Below are 18,571 nucleotides of genomic sequence, written 5' to 3'. Positions count from 1 at the left end.
TGTTCCCCAGACATACAATCACCTAATTTTTGATAAAGGAGCAGGAAATCCTAAATGGAGCAGGGAAAGCCTCTTCAACAAATGGTGTTGGCACAATTGGCTAGCCACTTGCAAAAAATTGAACTTAGACCCTCAGCTAACATCATGTACGAAGGTTAAATCCCAATGGATGAAAGACCTCGATATCAGATCCAAAACCATAAGATATATAGAACAATACATAGGCAAAACACTCCAGGGCATTGAGACTACAGGCATCTTCAAGGAGGAAACTGCACTCTCCAAGAAAGTGAAAGCAGAGATTAACAGATGGGAATATATTAAACTGAGAAGCTTCTGCACCTCAAAGGAAGTAGTGCCCAGGATATAAGAGCCACCCACTGAGTGGGAGAAACTATTCACCCAATACCCATCAGATAAAGGGGCAAATCTCCAAAATATACAAGGCACTGACAGAACTTTACAAGAAAAAACATCTAATCCCATCAAAAAATGGGGAGAAAAAATGAATAGACACTTTGACAAAGAAGAAATACAAATGGCCAAAAGACACATGAAAAAATGTTCCACATCACTAATCATCAGGGAGATGCAAATCAAAACAACTATGAGGTACCACCTCACACCCCAAAGAATGGTACACATCACAAAGAATGAGAATAAACAGTGTTGGCGGGGATGTGGAGAGAAAGGAACTCTTATCCACTGCTGGTGAGAATGCCGTCTAGTTCAACCTTTATGGAAAGCAATATGGAGATTCCTCCAAAAACTGGAAATCAAGCTCCCATACGATCCAGCTATACCACTCCTAGGAATATACCCTAGGAACACAAAAATACAATACAAAAATCTCTTCCTTATACCTATATTCATTGCAGCCCTATTTACCATAGCAAGACTCTGGAAACAACCAAGATGTCCTTCAACAGATGAATGGCTAAAGAAACTGTGGTACATATACACAATGGAATACTATGCAGCTGTCAGGAGAGATGAAGTCATGAAATTTTCCTATACATGGATGTACACGGAATCCAATATGCTGAGTGAAATAAGTCAGAGAGAGAGAGAAAAACGCAGAATGGTCTCACTCATCTATGGGTTTTAAGAAAAATGAAAGACATTCTTGCAAAAATAATTTTCAGACACAAAATAGAAAAGAGCTGGAAGTTCCAGCTCACATCAGGAAGCTCACCACAAAGAGGGATGAGTTTAGTTAGAGAAATAACTACGTTTTGAACTATCCTAATAATGAGAATGTATGAGGGAAATAGAAAGCCTGTCTAGAGTACAGGCGGGGTTGGGTGGGGAGCAGGGAGACTTGGGACATTGGTGATGGAAATGTTGCACTGGTGATGGGTGGTGTTCTTTACATGACTGAAACCCAAACACAATCATGTATGTGATCAAGGTGTTTAAATAAAATATATTATTTAAAAAAAAGAAAGAAAGGAAGAAAGGAAAAGAAAGGAGGAGGATAGGGCTACCTCTATATACAAATGTAAACACTAAGAATTATAACTACTAAGGAAGTAAACATACAATAAAATGTAGTTATATCCATTAAAAAAAAAGAGAGGCCAGAGCAATAGCACAGTGGATAGGACATTTGCCTTGCATGTGGCCAACCCAAGTTCGACCCCCAGCATCCCATATGGTCCCCCAAGCCTTTATTAAACAAAAAAAGGCATTTTAATGCCTTGGGGTGAGGGGAAATAACGCTTACGATGTTTGTAGCTACTACCCACTTTGTGTTCAGTTCTCACTTCTATAAATTATTGGGTAATTATATGGTACTAGGGATCAAGCCTGTGTCTCTCTGACCTTTTGACCTAGATTTTAAATCTAACCCTAAGTTTAATTAGTTAAATAGCCATTTCCAAATTACCTAACTTCTCTGAGTTTCAGTTTTCTAAAACAAAACAAAAATCTACCATGAAGAATTGTCCTAAGACTTAATTAGGCTGAACTCTATAGAGGAGCTGGCACATTTTTAAAAATTCAGCACAGAGAAGCTATTGAATGAGTTTTAACTTCTTTAGCTGTGCCAGGATCTCAGCTAACTAAAACTAAAAGTGGGTGGGAAGGGGAGACACTAATAAATGTCCAGCAACATACTAGCTATATTTTCTTCTGGAATGTCACAGCTTCTGTTCAAATCATTAACCCATTTTGAGTTCATTTTTCTGTGTAATATAAGAAAGGGGTCCAGCTAGATTCTTTTGCATGTGGCTATCCAAAGTTTCCACCATTTATTGGAGAGGATTATCTCCCATTGTATAATCTTGACTCAAATGATGTAAATGCATTGATCATAATCGCAAGAGCTTATTTCTGGTTTCTATTCTGTTCCGTTGATCTGTGGGCCTGTTTTATGCAAATATTTGGTAATAACGTTTGTTTGTTTTTTTTTTTTTTAATTTTTGGGCCACACCCGGTAACGCTCAGGGGTTACTCCTGGCTATGTGCTCAGAAGTTGCTCCTGGCTTGGGGGACCATATGGGACACCGGGGGATAGAACCGCGGTCCGTCCAAGGCTAGCGCAGGCAAGGCAGGCACCTTACCTTTAGCGCCACCGCCCGGCCCCGGTAATAACGTTTGATGTCAGGAGTATGATGCTTCAGATTTGTTCTTTCTCAAGATTGAGGTTACATACAATCTTAGCTTTTATATTTATTAAGAGTGATAGATCAGTATTGATATATTAGTAACTAAAACCCATAGTTTAGATTATAATTCATTCTTTGTGTTACATAGTCTATGGGTTTTGATAAATGCACAATGAAATGTAATTACAGTATCATGCAGAATAGCTCATAGATATTGCGATTCTCTTCCTATCTGAACTCCTGCAACCACTGATCAATTTTTTGGGGCTTTATTTGTTTGTTTGTTTTTACTTTGAGACCACACTATGCAGTATTCAGGGCTTATCTGTCTCAAAGTTCTCTCCTGGCAGTGCTTGATGGAGCCTATGTGGTGCTGGGGACTGAATCCAAGTTGACTGTATACAGCATCTGAGACAAGTGATTTCTCCCTCCCCCCATATCTTCCTTCTTCCAGTAGACCTGGAGGCTGGGTATATATCCCTTAAATTCATAGTATCAGTACTAGTTCTTTGAATCACTGGAAAATTTCATATGTTTAATGCTGTCATTCTTTTTTTTTTTTTTTTTTTTTTTGGTTTTTGGGCCACACCCGGTAACACTCAGGGGTTACTCCTGGCTATGTGCTCAGAAGTTGCTCCTGGCTTGGGGGACCATATGGGACACCGGGGGATCGAACCGCGGTCCGTCCAAGGCTAGCGCAGGCAAGGCAGGCACCTTACCTTTAGCGCCACCGCCCGGCCCCAAAAGTTTTACTTTTTTTTGTTTTGTTTTGTTTTGTTTTGTTTTTTTGGGTCACACCCGGCAGTGCTCAGGGGTTACTCCTGGCAGGCACGGGGGAACCATATGGGACACCGGGATTCGAACCAACCACCTTTGGTCCTGGATCAGCTGCTTGCAAGGCAAACACCGCTGTGCTATCTCTCCGGGCCCAATGCTATCATTCTTATAGGAACACATCAATTTAGCACAATGGACAGCCAATAAGAGCTTTCTAAACCTCCTGCCATTGTTTTAATGACAATTGGAGAGACAATAATTTTCATATTGTTTGCTACTGTACTTTTCTTTCTTTAACTTTATTCTCTTCCATTTTATTTTTTCAATAACTGCTTTCACTTATCTGGAAACAAATGTGATATGATCAACTATGTCAACTATATGATGCATCCCATATGGTCCCCCATGCCTGTCAGGAGCGATTTTTGAGCAAAGAGCCAGGAGTAACCCCTGAGCGCTGCTGGGCGTGGCCCCAAAACCAAAAACCAAAAAGAAAAACCCAAACAAACAAAAAAACCCACTATAGATTTAAATTTATTTGTTGTCCTAATATTCCTCTTACTATAACATTTTAACAAATTTATCGACAAAAATAAATATTTTAAATCTCTGAATTTTGACAAAATGTAATACCATGTATGGGAAAACTGAGAGCATTCTGGTGAGATTTGCTACTTCTGAGACAGAATTATACCTTAACTCGTGAGTTCTTGAGGATTGCAAGAAATATTTACATGCAAAGCTCTAATGCTTAAGAAATTAAAATTGATTGTGTGGTTTGGAGAAAAAAGACAAGTGCTTTTTCTCTTGTTCTGCCTTTTCCAGATAATATTGTGGTTGAAATCATATGACACATAATATTTTGATTTTGCTGTTTGTTTTCTGAATGGCCACCCCAGCTGTTCTGAGGGCTTACTTCTGGCTCTGCATTCACATACCACTCCTAGTGAATTTGAAGGACCACATGGGGTGCTAGAAATCAAACCCAGGTTAGTGCATGCAAGGCAAGCACCAGCTGTTTTATCACTCTGGTCCCCCCAAAACTGGGGGAATCTTTCATACTTGACAATATACACTTAGGACGCTTCCAATTTTTTATTTTTTGGTTTTTGGGTCACACCCTGCAGCATTCAAGGGATACTCCTGGCAGGCTTGGGGGATCATATGGAATGCCGCGATTCAAACCACCATCTGTCCTGAATCGGCTGCGTGCAAGGCAAACGTCCTACCACTGTGCTATCTCTCCGGGTCCTGCTTCCAAATTTTAATAATTACAAGCAATGGTGTTCTGAACATTCGTACTCAGGTTCTTTATGTATATGTTTCATTTTAGTTGGTAAATACTCACGAGTATCAATACTCCAGTTTTAATAAACCTTTCCAATCTTCTTTTATATTTTTCTTTTGTCTTGTTTTATTTTGGGGGACACATCCAATAGAATCAGGAATTCTTCCTAGCTCTGTGCTTAATAATCATTCCTGGAAAGCTCTGATGACCATATAGGATGCCTGAGATAGAAGCCGGGTTGGCTGCCTGCAAAACAAACGCCCTATCTTCTGTACTATTGCTCTGGCCCCTTTGCCATCTTCTTAAATGACTGTTTCATTACCGCAACATGGATAGAACTGGAGGCTATTGTGCGAAGGGAAATAAATCAGAATAATGGCACGTTTCAATGATCTCACTCATTTGTGGAACAGAAAGTGATTAAATGACAAGGAAATAGACCATGTTTAACGATGAAAACCCTTGTTCTTGGATAATAAATCTAATTACCAAACAATGAATATTGGACTAAAGGACCATTAAGGATGGTCATGAGCACTTTAGTGGGAGGGAGATCAAAATTAAGTTAGTTTCCTTGGGACCTAAGCAATAGAAGAGTGACAAGGGCATTTGCCTTTCATCTTGCTGACTTGAGTTCAATCACCAACATCCCAGAGCCCACCAGGCCTGATTCCTGAGTTCAGAGCCAGGAATATCCCACAAGCATCTCTAGGTACAAAAACAAACAAACAGAAAAGAAATAAAGAACAAGATTACATTAGTTTTCTTTCACAGCCTGAAATATGATTGTAGCATTTCTTTTGTACTAAAGAAACATCTACAGACATGACCACTGACTTTTATTCAACTCAATGTCCTCCAGACTCTGAGGAATGGTATTAGTATAAAAGATAGCAATGTAAAGCTTTATTCATGTTTGTTCCCTGCTATCATTGAAGAAAAGAACATGGTAAAGTCACTTACTCAGTAAAATCACTGTAAAAGGGTTTGTCCCTGCCCTGCTTGCTACATACCACAAAAGATAAGCTTACCTCAAAGGCAGTTTAAACCATTGAGCTGCACACCATTGGAGAACTAGCAAGTCAGACACCTCCAGAACAAAATATCTAATTAAGGTATGTACTAAAAGGCATCCTTGGGGAAGGAAGGACAGCATTGCAAGGGTCACTTTCATGTCTTGGAGGACATTAAAGGGAAAGCCAATGAGGACAAAGAATATATATGTATATAGATTTAGGGGGTGTCCGGCACAGTACTTGAGGTGACTCCAGCATGGTTTTTGGAGACCAGGAGGTGCTGGAGATTAAGCCTGGGACCCCTGCATGTGCTCTAACCCTTCATTTTTTTAATTTTTTTATTTTATTTTTTTGGTTTTTGGGCCACACCCAGCATTGCTCAGGGGTTACTCCTGGCTGTCTGCTCAGAAATAGCTCCTGGCAGGCACCGGGGACCATATGGGACACCGGGATTCGAACCAACCACCTTTGGTCCTGGATCAGCTGCTTGCAAGGCAAACACCGCTGTGCTATCTCTCCAGGCCCGTGCTCTAACCCTTTAAGCTACCTACTGACCCCGAAAACCTACTCTTATTCCAGACTGTTAGGTCAAAACAGAAGGAAGGAGAACTAATGTTGCTTTAGAAATAACTGTAAGTACAAACAGGAAAGAAGATGCAGGAGGGAGGCTTGGTCTGAGAAACTGTGGTGACAAATCTAGCTTCGTCGTTCAGAAACTGTTCTTGGAAAGGGGTCGCAGATTTTGAGCTACCCCAGGCATTGCGCAGCGGATACTTCTGGCTCTTCGCTCCTGAGCTGAATATTACCAGTAAGGAATTTCAAAATTCAGTAGAAATGGAATATCATCATACAAATAACAAAAATTGCTAAGGAGGTTGGGAGAAACCTCAAAGGACTGGAGTGGACACTCCTCGTGTGCACTAGGTTCAATATTAGCCCCACATGGTCCCCAGTTCGGTGGTACTCGGGAATCACTTTGGGGATGCTTGAGGGACCATTTGAGTTGCTGGGGATCAAACCCAGGCTGGCAGCTTGCATGGCCAAGATCCTTAACCACTAGACTTTCTCTCTCATCCCCTGACCCCCTCAGAAACAATGTTTTTCAGTCTCTTTTTGGGTCCATATTTAGATGAAACTGGTATCAGTAAAATGACTGGTTGGCATTTCTAGTAAAAATAGGGGTCCTGATGGATGGAGGAGTCTGAGTATTTAGTAGTTAAATGCCATTAAAAAAAACCCACTGTATTTTAGAAATTGCCTTGAGGGAAAAAAGAAAAAAAATTGTGGTAGAATGTTTACCTTGCAGACTATTGACCTGGGTTTGATCCCCAGCACCCCATATGGTCCCTGGAGCCTGCCAGGAACAATTTCTGAGCTCAGAGCCAGGAGTAGCCCCTGAACACTGCTGGGTGTGGCCCCAAAACAAAACTAAACAAAAACAGAAATTGCCTTGGATATATGTATATATTTTTTAGAATGATTGTGCTTGGTTACTGTTTTGGTTTGGGGGCCACTTGCAGTGGTGTTTTGGGCCACATTTGAATCCATCCTGGGGTGGGAGCTTCATTTCTGGCAGTGCTCAGAGGACCACAGGGTGCCAGGATCCGATTCAGTTTTCCCACATGCAAACCATGTGCTCCAGCCCAAACAATATGTCTAAAATTTTTGTTTTGTTGGTTTTGGGGCCTCCCTCGATGCATTCAGTGTCCAGAGATCACTCCTGGCTCTGCACTACTGGCTACATAAGAGTCTAGGGATCAAACCTGGGTCAACCAGTTGAAATACTAGCACTCTACCCAGAGCCCACATGTTTCAAATGTTCAGTCTTTTTTTTTAATAAATACTATTTGTATTTTCTTTTAATTATTTCTTCTTTTATGTCATTCAGCAGTTTTGTAGGTTCTTTTTTTATTATATTTTTTTTTACATAACTGAATAGTAACATTTTTGCTTTGGGGAGTGGCTATACCTGGCAGTACTCAGGGGTCGCTCCTAACTGTGTGCTCAAGAATCACTCTTTTTTTTTGTTTTTGTTTTTGTTTTTGGGTCACACCCGGCATTGCTCAGGGGTTACTCCTGGCTGTCTGCTCAGAAATAGCTCCTGGCAGGCACCGGGGGCCATATGGGACACTGGGATTCGAACCAACCACCTTTGGTCCTGGATCGGCTGCTTGCAAGGCAAACACCGCTGTGCTATCTCTCCGGGCCCAAGAATCACTCTTGGTGATGCCTGAGGGACCATATTAGTTTTGGGGTATCAAACCTAAGCTGACGGCTTGCAAGAGCCTTATCCACTGTACTTTCTCTCTGACCCCTGAACTGTCATTCTTTTTTTTTTTTTTTAACCAGGTTTATTCCTAGCAAATTTTGTTTGCTGATTTAGTTTTGGGCCAGACCAGGCAGTAGTTGGAGGCTACTCCCAGTTTGGTACTTGGAGGCCACTTTCCAAAGTGCTCTGGGGACCGTGTGGGGCTGATCCTGAACCTGGATCTTCCACCTGAGGCGTGTACACTCCAGTCCTTTCTGCACTCCGCCTTCCCAGGAAATGTTTGTTGCTCGTATGATTGATATTCCGTTTGTACTGAATTTTTTTAATTTCTTACCGATTGTACTCAGAAAAGTAGTTAAAAAATGAACTTGGGGGCTGGAGAGATAGCATGGAGGTAAGGTATTTGCCTTGCATGCAGAAAGTCGGTGGTTCAAATCCCAGCATCCCATAGGGTCCCCCGAGCCTGCCAGGAGTGATTTCTGAGCATAGAGCCAGGAGTAACCCCTGAGCGCTACTGGGTGTGACCCAAAAACCAAAAAAAAAAAAAAAAAAAAAAAGGAATGAACTTGGGATGAAGCAGTAAGTAGTCGATCAGGTTTCGAGCCCCAGAACCCCACGTGAGCCCCCAAGACCCCCAGGAGTGATTTCTCAGTGCAGTTTAAATAGAAAGAAAGAAAGAAAGAAAGAAAGAAAGAAAGAGAAAGAAATAAAGAAAAGAAAGAAGAGAAAGAAGAAAGAAAGAAAGAAAGAAAGAAGAAAGGAAAGAGAAAAAGAGAAGAAGAAAGAAGAAAGAAAGAAAGAAAGAAAGAAGAAAGAAAGAAGAAAGAAAGAAAAGAAAGAGAAAGAAAGAGAAGAAAGAAAGAAAGAAAGAAAGAGAAGAAAAGAAAGAGAAAGAAGAAAGAAAGAGAAAGAGAGAAGAAAGAAGAAAGAAGAAAGAAAGAAAGAAAGAAAAGAAAGAAAGAAAGAAAGAAAGAAAGAAAGAAAGAAGAAAGAAAAGAAGAAAAGAAAGAAAGAAAGAAAGAAAGAAAGAAAGAAAGACAGAAAGACAGAAAGAAAAGAAAGAAAGAAAGAAAGAAAGAAAAGAAGAAAGAAAGGAAAAGAAGAAAGAAAGAAGAAGAAAGAAAGAAAAGAAAGAAAGAAAAGAAAGAAAGAAAGAAAAGAAAGAAAGAAAGAAAAACGAAGGGGGGGCAGGTAAGTAGTTAAGTATTAGAGCTTTTGCTTTATATGTATAATGTCATGTCGTCAGTACCTAGCACTGCAAAAAAAAAAAAAGAATTTAATAAGGAAACATTTTAGTATCATGTGTCCCTTTAGAGAGAGGTAGCTTAATGATTGGGGCACATTTTCTGTATGCAGAAAACCTCGGTTCAGTTCCCAGCACAGCACAGTGCCAAGGAGGGAACCTCAAACACCACCACCCGTGGCTTCCACGAAAACGGAGCCTATTGGCCAGAGCAATAGCACAGCAGGTAGGGCGTTTGCCTTGCACGTGGCCAACCTGGTTCAATCCCCGGCATCCCATATGATCCCTCCAAGCCTGCCAGGAATTATTTCTGAGAGCAAAGCCAGGAGTAATCCCTGAGTGCTGCCAGGTGTGGCCCAATAAAAAGAAACAAACAAAAAAAGAAGTATGTGATTGCATTTCTAAAATTACATCCTAGAAGAAGAAAAACTAGAGCCATAACAAGAGACATATTGTACCATATATATATACATCAATTATGTAAATTAAAAGTAAATACAAGATACAAGATGATATTATATATTGTTTGTGGATAGATAGGTAAGTATGGAAAGGCATGAGGTGGAGCTGGAATGATACATTCACTCTTAATTTTAAGTGGCTGCTCGGGCCAGGAGGTAGATTGTGTAGTTAAGGGGGAACTTGATTTTTTTAAATTAGTTTCACTTATCTGTGTCTATTTTGTTTTATTTTGGGGCTATGCCCCCAGTGCCAGGGATACTGAGGGAAAACTTTAACCTACTCTCTCTTGAAAGAGCCAGGAAGAAAGAAATGTGAGGGAACAAAGGGGAAGAGAAAGAATAAAGAGCCCAAACAAATATGACAATTTATTAAGGAAGAAGAATAGATATTCATTTTTAATTGGGTTTATTCTTCTTTAGAGAGTTTTCAGATTCACAGAAAAAGCAAGCATAAATCACAGACTTCCCTTCGGGTTCCTATATTTGCTTGAGCTCCCAGAATAAAACACCCCCAGGCTAATTTAAACAACAGAAACTTTCCTCACAGTTCTGGAGGCTGGAGGTCCAGGAGCAAGTCCTCAGGGCTCGCTTTGGGGGACGGCCATGGTTCTTGCGGGCTCCATACCTGCTCTCTGCTGTGTGCAAAACAAAGACAAAGACACATGTCTGCATCTGTGCTGGTGCCTCTTCTTTCCCGTTTTTTCTTTTTCTTTTTATATACGTTCATAGCCAGGGAGGAAGTCAGGGCCTCACATATGCAAAGCATGCACTGTCCCACTAAACCACGTCCCACCACCTCTCTCTTCTTCTTTCTGGGTTATTTCGGGGGGATGCATAAGGCAGGTGGCAGAGTTGGGTCAGAGAAGTGCTCAGAGAACCTAGAGGGTGCTGGAGATTAAATTTGGATCATGATCAAAGAAAGCACATTCAAATCAAGCACCTCATCTCCTAAGCTATCGCTACCATCTTTCTGCCTCTTTTTGGTTTGGTTTTGTCTGTTTGCTTGTTTGTTTTAAAGGGATGGGACCACACCCAGCACTCTGCAGCCAGTGGTGCTTGGGGCACTGTATAGAGTACCAAAGATTGAACCCCAGTTGGCCACATGCAATGCAAACGCCCTACCTGCTGTATTCTCTCTCTGGTCCTCCTGACTTTTTGAAGATAAGAGAAAGGAACAGAGCAAAGAGAGGGGAAAAAAAAACTTCCTGTGATTCTTTTTTTTTTTTTTTTTTTTTTTTTTTTTTTTGGTTTTTGGGCCACCCCGGTAGCACTCAGGGGTTACTCCTGGCTCTGTGTTCAGGAATCTCTCCTGGCAGACTCGGGGGACCATATGAGATGCCAGGGATCAAACTCAGGTCCATCCTGGGTTGGCCACATGCCAGGCAAACCCCCTACCACTGTGCTATCTCTCCACCCCCCTTCCTGTGATTCTTACTAATGGGTGACCATCTTCTTCAGAAAAATCACAGTCTCCTCTTAGCTATTGACATCCCAAAGCCCCCACCTCCTTACAATGACCATGGAATCTGAGGTTTTTCAACATGTGATTTTGTTTTTTGTTTTTTGGGGGGGGTTATTGTTGGTTTTTCTTTGGCAACTATACCAGATGGTGTTTGTTGCCACTCCTGGCAATGCTCGGGGGACCATCTGTGGTACTGAGGATGGAACCTAGGTTGGCCACATGCAAAGCAAGTGCCCTACCTCTTACACTACATATCTGGCTCAACACACTATTTTTTGTTGTTTGTTTTGATTTATTGGATTTTGAGCCGCACTCAGCAGTGCTTGAGGCTTACTCCTGGCTCTGAACTCAAGGCTTACTCTTGGAGGTGCTTGTGGAAACATGTGTTGCCAAGGATAAAACCCAGTGTCAGATGCATGCAAAGCAAGTAATCGGTACTTTTGTACTATCCTTCACTGACTTCAACATACGATTTTGAAGAGGACATTAGGTTTGACAGATTTAGGGGCTTCAACATATGAATTTTTAGCAGGGGACATATTTTGGTCCCAGTTACTTTCTTTTCTAGTTTGGAGTGAAAGCATACTTCACTCTACTCAGGAATCACTCTTGGTCTGGTGGTGCCTGGGAAATCCTATATATCATGGAGATTGAACCAGAATGGGCTGCAGGTAAGGCAAGTGTCTTACCCTCCATACTATCTCCCTGGTCCTCTTGATTCTCATCTTTAAATTTCAAGTGTTTAAGGAATGACTTTCCTTTAGGTACCCCCTGGCAGCTGTTCCCTAGCCCCCATGGATTCCACAGCGGACCCTGATGCGAGCAGCACTGACTACTACTATCCAGACAGCAATTCAAGTCCCTGCAGTGGGGAAGTGATCCAGAATGGAAGCAAGTGGTTGCTTGCCACCTTTTACTGCCTCTTGTTCGTCTTTGGTCTCCTGGGAAACAGCCTGGTCATCCTAGTCTTGGTAGCCTGCAAGAAGCTGAGGAGCATCACCGACGTGTACCTCCTCAACCTGGCCCTGTCCGACCTGCTCTTGGTGTTCTCCTTCCCCTTTCAGACCCACTATCTGCTGGACGAGTGGGTGTTCGGGCTAGTCCTGTGCAAGGTGGTCTCTGGCTCCTATTACCTCGGCTTCTTCAGCAGCATGTTCTTCATCACCCTCATGAGTGTGGACAGGTACCTGGCCATCGTCCGCACCGTGTATGCCCTGAGAGTGAGGACTGCTCAGAAGGGCATTGTGCTGAGTCTGATTGTGTGGCTGACCGCCCTCGTGGCCACCAGCCCCTTGCTGGTGTTTTATCAAGTGGACGTGGAAGATGGCGTCCGCCAGTGCTATTCCTTTTATGACCAGCAGACTGTGAAGTGGAAGCTCTTCATCCACTTCGAAATGAATATCTTGGGCCTGTTGGTCCCCTTCAGCATCCTCATCTTCTGCTACGTCAACATCCTGCACCAGCTGAAGCACTGCCAGAACCACAACAAGGCCAAGGCCATCAACTTGGTGCTCATCGTGGTGGTCACCTCCTTCGTCTTCTGGGTTCCCTTCAACGTGGTCCTCTTCCTTATGTCCCTGCATGATCTGCATGTCTTGGATGGGTGCGCTGTAAGTCAGCGGCTCATTTATGCCACCCATGTCACAGAAATCATCTCTTTCACCCACTGCTGCATGAACCCTGTGATTTATGCTTTCCTGGGTGAGAAGTTCAAGAAACATCTCTCTGAAATATTCCAGAAGAGCTTCAGCCTGGTCTCCCCCTACCTTGGGATGCCTGTCCCGAGAGAAAGCGGGGAAAAGTCCTCCTCCCACCAGGTGTCCTCCCGATCTTCCAGTGCGGACTACATTTTGTGAGGAGCAAGACCCTCTCTTCACCAGCTCTCTGCTGTTGGACGACAAAAGTGCTTTACAGATCAGGACTTGCTCCTGGCATGTGGAAAGTCCTGGGTTTGATCCTCAACTCTGCCCCCCACACATTACATTGGTTTATGAAGCAATATAAAGGAATGCTCTTCTTAAAAATTTTGATTACAGATACAAATTAAAATTAAAACTTTACAGATACAAATTAAAAATTTGATTACAGATACGAATTAAAAATATAAATTACAGACACAGATACCCATGTCAGGATGTTTCATGAACTTAGTTTCTAAAGAGTATGCCATTGTTTTCTCAAGTTATTGTATTTATTCTGGGGCTGGAGAGAGAGAGAGAGAGAGAGAGAGAGAGAGAGAGAGAGAGAGAGAGAGAGAGAGAGAGAGAGAGAGAGAGAGAGAGAGAGAGAGAATACAGTGTCTAAGGCATTTTGCCTTGCCCATGGCCAACCCATATTTGATCCTTGGCATTTATATAAGGTTCCCTAAACCTACCTGATCTTAGAGGCAGCAGAAAGCTGTGAGCACCCCTATTATACACCAAACTCCCCCTTCCCCATCTATATATTTTACTACTAAGTATAATGTATTGTTTATTTTTCTTAGATTTTGGCCTAGTATTAGGTGACCATTTTTAATTCATTTTTCAACGAAAGCAATGTTATATTTGAATTTCTTAAAATTGTCTTGGGGTTTTAAGTTGCTCAGGTTCCAGCCCTGAGGGACCCCTGGTGGTGCTCAGGGACCTGTTTATAGTGCCTCAACTTGAACCTGGTTTAGGACTGCTGAAGTCATATGCACGGCAAGATAATAACCCCTATATTATCTCTTTGGCCCTATTTCTCTTTCAATTTTTACTTTTTAAATTGCAGTATGAGAGTTTACAATCATTTTGAAGCTGTTATTTTATAGCTGCCTAGTACTATTTCAATTCCTCCACCCCGTGTTTCAAAATCCTTTTATCGCCAATTTAAATGGTCTCGAGTGTCTTTTCCTTAACACTTAAGGTGACTGTGAACCTCTTCTGTTATTCTAGTAATTTGAATGAATCTCACTGTTTGTATTTTTATTTAAATCTTAAGAAGACCTACATTTTCTCTAGAAAAGAATAGTTCAACATCACTCTGGACAAGAAGCGGGTGCTAAAAGGAGGTACAGTGATATGTACGATACTCCTTCACAAACAACAGTGCCAACAGCAGTGCCTAAAAGGAAAGGGAAAGAGAGAGAAAGAAGGAAAATGTCCGCGATAGAGAGGGAGGTGTCCACAGAAGGGAAACTGTAGGCGTTGGTGGTGGGAAATGCGCATTCATGAAGGAATAGATATTTAAATGGTATGACTGAAAGTCAGTCATGGACGACTTTGCAACTATCTCACATGATTTGTTTATAGCATTTATTAATTAAAAAATAGTTCTAAAGACCTGAAAGAGATTGTACAGGGGGTCAATAGTCTTGATTTGTATATAGTGAACTACACCCCACATAGGGTGCCCTAAGTACTGCCAGTAGTAATCTCTGACCATAAGCAAGGAGTAAGTTCTTTGAACTGTTGAAAATCTTAGGTAGGACCGGAGCAATGGTGCAACCGTTAAGGCGTCTGCCTTGCCCGCACTAGCCTAGGATGGACCACAGTTTGATTCCCCGTGTCCCATGTGGTTCCCAAGCTAGGCGCGATTTCTGAGCGCTTAGCCAAGAGTAACCCCTGAGCATTACCAGGTGTGCCCCAAAACAACAACAACAACAAATAAATAAATAAAACAAAAATCTTATTAAGGTGAGGGGTCAGGTTTGTAGCTCAGCAGTAGAGCATTTGCCTTGCATATGGCCCTAGACTCAATCCCTGCACCACAGATACACAATAAACAAGTGTGGAAAGGATTCCTTTCTTCACTCCTCTGTAAAATTGGGTGGGAGAAGTGGGGAGAGGTTTTATATCCTTAAATGTTTGGGAAATTCTGAAGTCAAGATTCCCAAATTCCCTTTGTAAGAGGATTTCAGATTACAATTTCTTGGACAGAGTAGTTATGTTGATCCAGTTTTGCTTGCCTCTATTGGAGAAAATTGTGATTTTTTTTTTTTTTTTTTTTTTGGTTTTTGGGCCACACCCGGTAACGCTCAGGGGTTACTCCTGGCTATGTGCTCAGAAGTTGCTCCTGGCTTGGGGGACCATATGGGACACCGGGGGATCGAACCGCGGTCCGTCCAAGGCTAGCGCTGGCAAGGCAGGCACCTTACCTTTAGCGCCACCGCCCGGCCCCGAAAATTGTGATTTTTATGGAATTATTTCATTTTATCTTTCTTTCTTTCTTCTTTCTTTCTTTTTCTTTCCTTCCTTCCTTCCTTCCTTCCTTCCTTCCTTCCTTCCTTCCTTCCTTCCTTCCTTCCTTCCTTCCTTCTTTCTTTCTTTCTTTTTTGGGTCACACCCGGCAGTGCTCAGGGGTTACTCCTGGCTCTACGCTCAGAAATCACTCCTGGTAGGTTTAGGGGACCAGATGGGATACTGGGATTCAAATCACCGTCCTTCTGCATGAAAGGCAAACACCTTACCTTCATACTATCTCCCCGGCCCCTCATTTTATCTTTCGAATGCATGAAAAGCTGAACGAAGTTTTTTAGTTCTTTTCATTTCCTGATTTTCACATTTGTATCATCCCTGTCATGCCCCCATGCCCCCTTCACCAGACACTGAGGGTCAAAGGACTGTCAAATAAATGTCGGACACCCTGGTTGGTCTTCTTCCTCCAGACTCTGATTTTGGGGAACCCTGCCTGCCACTGATGACCTTCAATGTGTGAAAAGGTAGATCTGGGGAGAGAGTCTGGATTTGGAGTCAAGGGGAGCCAAACGAAGGAAGAATCAATCTTGCTCTGACTTCTGCTCTGCAACCTCAGAAGGAGCATTTAGGTGGGGGATATGATGTTGGACTATTTCATGTACAGATTCCTACTAACAACTGTCTGTAAACTACTGTGCCCACACTTAAAAATTAAAAAATACTCTGGCACCAACTTGTACCAGTTATGCTATGACAATGAGAAAATGACAACTTGACCCAAGACCAAGTTGTCTTATCACCTCACCTAACACTGGATGGAAATCAGAAGATGTATTCTCCTTTGAACTGTGAAAAATAAGAGTGCCATGTACAGAAAACTGACTTTGACAGCTGTGACTGGGCAGAACTTTCCTTGGGACCTATAAGGAAAACCCAGCCCTAGACTGTAGACCAGAACTCTTATTTAAAAAAAAAAAAAAAAGGATTTCTTATTGCAGAGGCCCAACTTGGACAACAGAGCCTGAGCAAAACCCTTAGATCCATAATATCCCATACTTCACCTTGGGGACTGAATGAATACAGGGGGTATCTGTTACAGATACATCTGTTACAACAACAATGATGGAACAGAACCTTTAGAACCGTACAGACTCTAACCTAGACCCTGTCCTAGGACCTGCGCAAATGCCAAGACCGCTGGCCACAGTGGCCTCATTTTCTCACCCACAACTGAGAGGAAAGTTTTCTGGCACCACATAAAAAGCCCTTGGGATGAGGTAATGAGTATCTATGGAGCCAGGGGTTGATCCCATGATGGTATGCTTCAAAGATGGAGAAGCCCTGAATCCCCCCAATGCTTACTGTGCCTATGAAAAAAAAAAAGTGGAGGGAACGCCAAACCCTGCCACTCCAGAACCCCTTCTTTTTCTTATTTTGTTTTGATTTGTTAGTTTTTTTACTTTATTTTCCTTCTCTTCTTTCCTCCACTTTTCTCTTTCCTTTTCACTCCTGTGGTTATTATTTGGTGATATTTTTTTCTTTTTTCTTATTAGCTGGGTGCATTTTGTTTTTGTTTTTGTTTTTGGGCCACACCCGGTGATGCTCAGGGGTTACTCCTGGCTATGCGCTCAGAACTCGCTCCTGGCTTGGGGGACCATATGGGATGCCGGGGGATCGAACCGCAGTCAGTCCTAGGCTAGCGCAGGCAAGGCAGGCACCTTACCTCTAGCGCCACCGCCTGGCCCCTTTTTTTTCTTTTTCACTTTCTTTTTTTGGTAGTTGCGGCCAAACTTTTATTTCTCTTCTTCCTTTTTTTTTTTTATCCTTTTTATCACAAACGACAACAGAATAGATAATCTACAACAAGCTATAAAGTGGAGACCAGTTGCACTAGTATTCTGGGGGGAAAGGAAGGAAGATATGAGATGCATGCTGGAAACGGGGGTGGAGGGAGAACAGCACTGGGGGTGGGAGTGCCCCTCATTCGCTGTCACTATGTACCATAAATAATTCTGTGAAAAAAAAATAACTGTAGTAGAATGCCTGTCTCGAATACAGACAGGGGATGGGAAGGGAGAAGGGGGGAATGTTACACTGGTGAAAGGGGTGTTCTGTTTGTGACTGTAACCCAACTATGATCATGTTACTTAAATAAAAATATATATTTAATAAAAAAATAATGCTCCTTTATCAGGCAGGAGATTGAAATTTAGGTCCATTATTACTTAATATATCTTTAAAAAATCACTCCCATCCCTCAAACCTAAACAAATCACTAACCAAAATCTTATTTCTGAATTTTTGATTTGTTTTGTTTTGTTTTGGGGCCATACCCAAAAGTGCTCAGGTATTACTCCTTGCTCTGCACCAGAAATCGCTCCTGGCAAGCATGGGGGAAACATGTGGGATGCCAGAAATCGAACCTAGGTCCATCCTGAGTCAGCTGCATGCAAGGTAAACTCCTTATCATTGTGCTATCTCTCCAGCCCCACCAAAAAAATCTTCAGCAAGACTCATCCAATCCACATTGTGCCCTCCACCTCTCCTCTTCCACCGTCCTAAATCCTGGGAAACTGAGCTCCATTATCTGCTCACAAGCTCTTAAACTCACTTATTTTTTTTTGTTTTTGTTTTTGAGTCACACCCGGCAGCGCTCAGGGGTTCCTCCTGGCTCTCTGCTCAGAAATCGCCCCTGGCAGGCACAGAGGACCATATGAGATGCAGGGATTCGAACCACCGTCCTCCTGCATGAAAGGCAAATGCCTTACCTCCATGCTATCTCTCTGGCCCCTAAACTCACTTTTTATACTTCTTCATCTCTCTCTGTCTCTTTGTTTCTGTTTCTCTCTCTCTCCTTCCCCGCTGAACTCTAGTGTCTGCATTTTAAAATCTTCTTGTTTATATCTTGTAGCTTTTATATCTATTCGTATATTTTATTTGCGTGTAGTTTTATTCGTATATTTGTTTATTTTCTGTTTCTATGTTAAAGAATCCTTAATCAACTTTTACAAATTTCCCATTCATTTTCAACAACATTCCATCAGTCATCACTGATGTATATAATATATACACTGATATGTATACATGATGTATGCTCATACATGATGTATATATACACTGATATATATGATATATACTCATATGAAATATTATATATAGTTATAATTTCTACCTAGTAGGAAGTCACGCCTGGGGTGAGGACCTCACACATTCTAAGCATATATACTACTACTTGAATTCTCTGCCCGGCCCCTCCACTACCATATGTTTCCCACTGAGACATTCACTC

General features: G+C 42.0%; 2 protein-coding genes across 2 annotated transcripts in view; one reads left to right on the top strand and one right to left on the bottom strand.

The window, feature by feature from the left end:
- The window catches only part of GORASP1 (golgi reassembly stacking protein 1), a 737,102-nt gene that overhangs the window by 353,928 nt on the left and 364,603 nt on the right, over positions 1-18,571 (bottom strand). The window lies entirely within an intron of this gene.
- On the top strand, positions 11,920-12,981 carry CCR8 (C-C motif chemokine receptor 8). The gene has a single exon (XM_049766433.1). The coding sequence runs from the start codon at positions 11,920-11,922 to the stop codon at positions 12,979-12,981; it is 1,062 nt and encodes a 353-aa protein (XP_049622390.1).

Source organism: Suncus etruscus, chromosome 20, assembly GCF_024139225.1.
Source record: "Suncus etruscus isolate mSunEtr1 chromosome 20, mSunEtr1.pri.cur, whole genome shotgun sequence".
NCBI lineage: Eukaryota > Metazoa > Chordata > Mammalia > Eulipotyphla > Soricidae > Suncus > Suncus etruscus.
Note: the sequence above shows the minus strand (reverse complement) of the source record. Positions and strands in the feature narration are given on the sequence as shown.

Coding starts and splice junctions, on each gene's coding strand:
- CCR8 (XM_049766433.1), top strand. CDS start 11,920: ATGGATTCCACAGCGGACCCTGATGCGAGCAGCACTGACTACTACTAT.